Source organism: Mus caroli, unplaced genomic scaffold (assembly GCF_900094665.2).
Source record: "Mus caroli unplaced genomic scaffold, CAROLI_EIJ_v1.1 scaffold_9689_1, whole genome shotgun sequence".
Lineage (NCBI taxonomy): Eukaryota > Metazoa > Chordata > Mammalia > Rodentia > Muridae > Mus > Mus caroli.
The window spans coordinates 1-2,498 of record NW_018390291.1 but is presented as its reverse complement, the minus strand read 5'-3'; the positions used below and the strand labels follow the sequence as shown (position 1 = coordinate 2,498).

General features: G+C 34.9%; 1 protein-coding gene across 1 annotated transcript in view; it reads right to left on the bottom strand.

The window, feature by feature from the left end:
• The window catches only part of LOC115030330 (zinc finger protein OZF-like), a 2,376-nt gene extending 383 nt beyond the window's left edge, over window positions 1-1,993 (bottom strand). The window contains 4 exon segments of the mRNA XM_029473863.1: window positions 11-380; window positions 382-658; window positions 661-1,026; window positions 1,525-1,993. Of these exon segments, the coding sequence (XP_029329723.1) occupies window positions 11-380; window positions 382-658; window positions 661-1,026; window positions 1,525-1,993 (1,482 nt within the window).
• Window positions 1,994-2,498: the final 505 nt, after the last annotated feature.

Sequence of the window (2,498 nt, the reverse complement as noted above, 5' to 3'; positions counted from 1 at the left end):
CAGAACATTTGTAAGGCTTCTCTCCTGTATGGATTCTGGAGTGATATTTAAACTCTGAGTACTGTACAAAAGATTTCCCACATTCATTACATTTGCAAGGTTTCTCTCCTGTATGAATTCTGTAGTGACCTTTAAGCACTTTGTTCTGTGTAAAAGATTTGCCACATTCAGAACATTTGTAAGGCTTCTCTCCTGTATGGGTTCTGTTGTGAACTTTAAGTTCTGAATTCTGTGTAAAAGATTTCCCACATTCATTACATTTGTAAGGTTTCTCTCCAGTGTGGATTCTGTAGTGAACTTTAAGGACTGAGTTCCGTGTAAAAGATTTCCCACATTCATTGCATTTATAAGGTTTTTCTCCTGTGTGGATTCTGTAGTGAACTAAGTTTTGAGGATATTGTAAAAGATTTCCCACATTCATTACATTTGTAAGGTTTCTCTCCTGTATGGATTCTGTAGTGAACTTTAAGCACTTTGTTCCATGTAAAAGATTTCCCACATTCATTACATTTGTAAGGCTTCTCTCCTGTATGAATTCTGTAGTGAACTTTAAGCTCTGAGTTCTGTGTAAAAGATTTCCCACATTCATTACATTTGTAAGGTTTCTCTCCTGTATGGATTCTGTAGTGAACTTGAAGTTTTGAGTTCTGTGTAAAGATTTCCCACATTCATTACATTTGTAAGGCTTCTCTCCTGTATGGATTCTGTAGTGAACTTTAAGGTCTGAGTGCTGTGTAAAAGATTTCCCACATTTATTACATTTGTAAGGCTTCTCTCCTGTATGGATTCTGTAGTGAACTTTAAGGCCTGAGTTCTGTGTAAAAAATTTCCCACATTTGTTACATTTGTAAGGTTTCTCTACTGAGTCAATTCTGTAGTGAACTTGAAATTTTGAGGACTGTGAAAATGATTTTCTACAGTTACTAAATTTATGAAGTCTTTCTCCTGTACAGTTTTCATGGTAAACTTTAAGTCTTGAGGAGCAGGTAAAGAATATTCCACATTCATTACATTTGTAAGGTGTCTCTTGGGTAGGAGTTCTATCTTATGCTTGATGATTTGAGGACTGAATAAATGATTTCCCATACTTATTACATTTATTTGCTTTCTGTGCCCTCTCAAAGCTTAAAGGTTCATTTGAGGCTTCCCTATATATTTCATACAGGTATCTCTTGGACTCTCCATTTATCCATGGTCTGGTATAACAGCTATGAATTGAAGATTCACTTAAAATAGCATTCGTATTTTCATTTATACAATGTTTCTGTATGGTATGCTGTTGCAAAGAAGACTGGGAGCAGTGATTAGAGAAAGTCATTTTCCTATGCTTGCTATAATGATATTCTGGAATAAAGCTGCTTATCTGATTTTCACTTGGATTTGTTTTACAAATAGAATCTTCTAATATGGCATTATCATGATATAATATCTCCATATATTGATTGTTTTTGTAATACATTAGTAAAGGATTCTTAACATAGCCTATTTTAGTATGAATTATTGTGTTAGAGCTTTTAAAATTACCTCCCACATTATATCTTCCATGATTCATTGCATTCATAGATTCTTTCTTATGTTGATCTACATCATATAACTCGTCACTGAGTAGGTTTTGCTGTGGGAAATGCCATACGTTTTGAGAGGAGTATCCTTCCCCTTGATGACCTTCAGTACCTTTTTCATGGCTCCACAATCTCATTTGTTCATAGAGCACTGAAGCACTCTTTACTCTCATATTCTGTAATATATACATCAGGAAACACAATTTATTCTTCCAAATGTCACTTTGTAATGCTTGTGTATTTCCGTGAAAAATAGTGTTGTGTTTCAAATCTTGTGAATTATTTCCTTGAGAATCCTCCAGTTGTGAAAATGAGAGTGACCAATGCTGACTTCTTTCAGGGGAAGTTACGGTTTCTTGATAATTGTCAGAAATGAAAAAGATGTGCTTTTCCAATTGATCCTTTACATAATCATATAGTTCATACTCCATACTATCACATCTATATTCCCAGAACTTGTTTCGATATAGATCTGAAAGGGTACTACATACAAATCTTCGTGTTATTTTGTTCTGGAAGCAATCCTGTGTATGTCCTTTGGGGAGTAGCTTCTTGGTATAATCACATAACAGACCTGAAAATATTAAAAACAAATAAATATATGACATTTTGGTGTTAGGTGAAAACAATATACATACATAGTGTATGAAACAGCACCATTGTGAGCATCGTACAAATTCAGTACTGAAATGCAGCAATTTTCATAGAAATAAACAATTTCAAAACATAATGGAAAATAGACTATATATCATGAAACATGATAAGTATTTTATAATATTATGAATGTCATAATTAAGTATCCGTTATAACATTATATCTTGGCCAAACTTAGTCTGCACAGGTGAGAGTGAGGACCACAGAGGCAGACAGCTTCTGGGACAGGCGGGAGCCACAGAGCCGCTGAGGCAGCACCCTTTTGGGGCCGCAGACATCCGG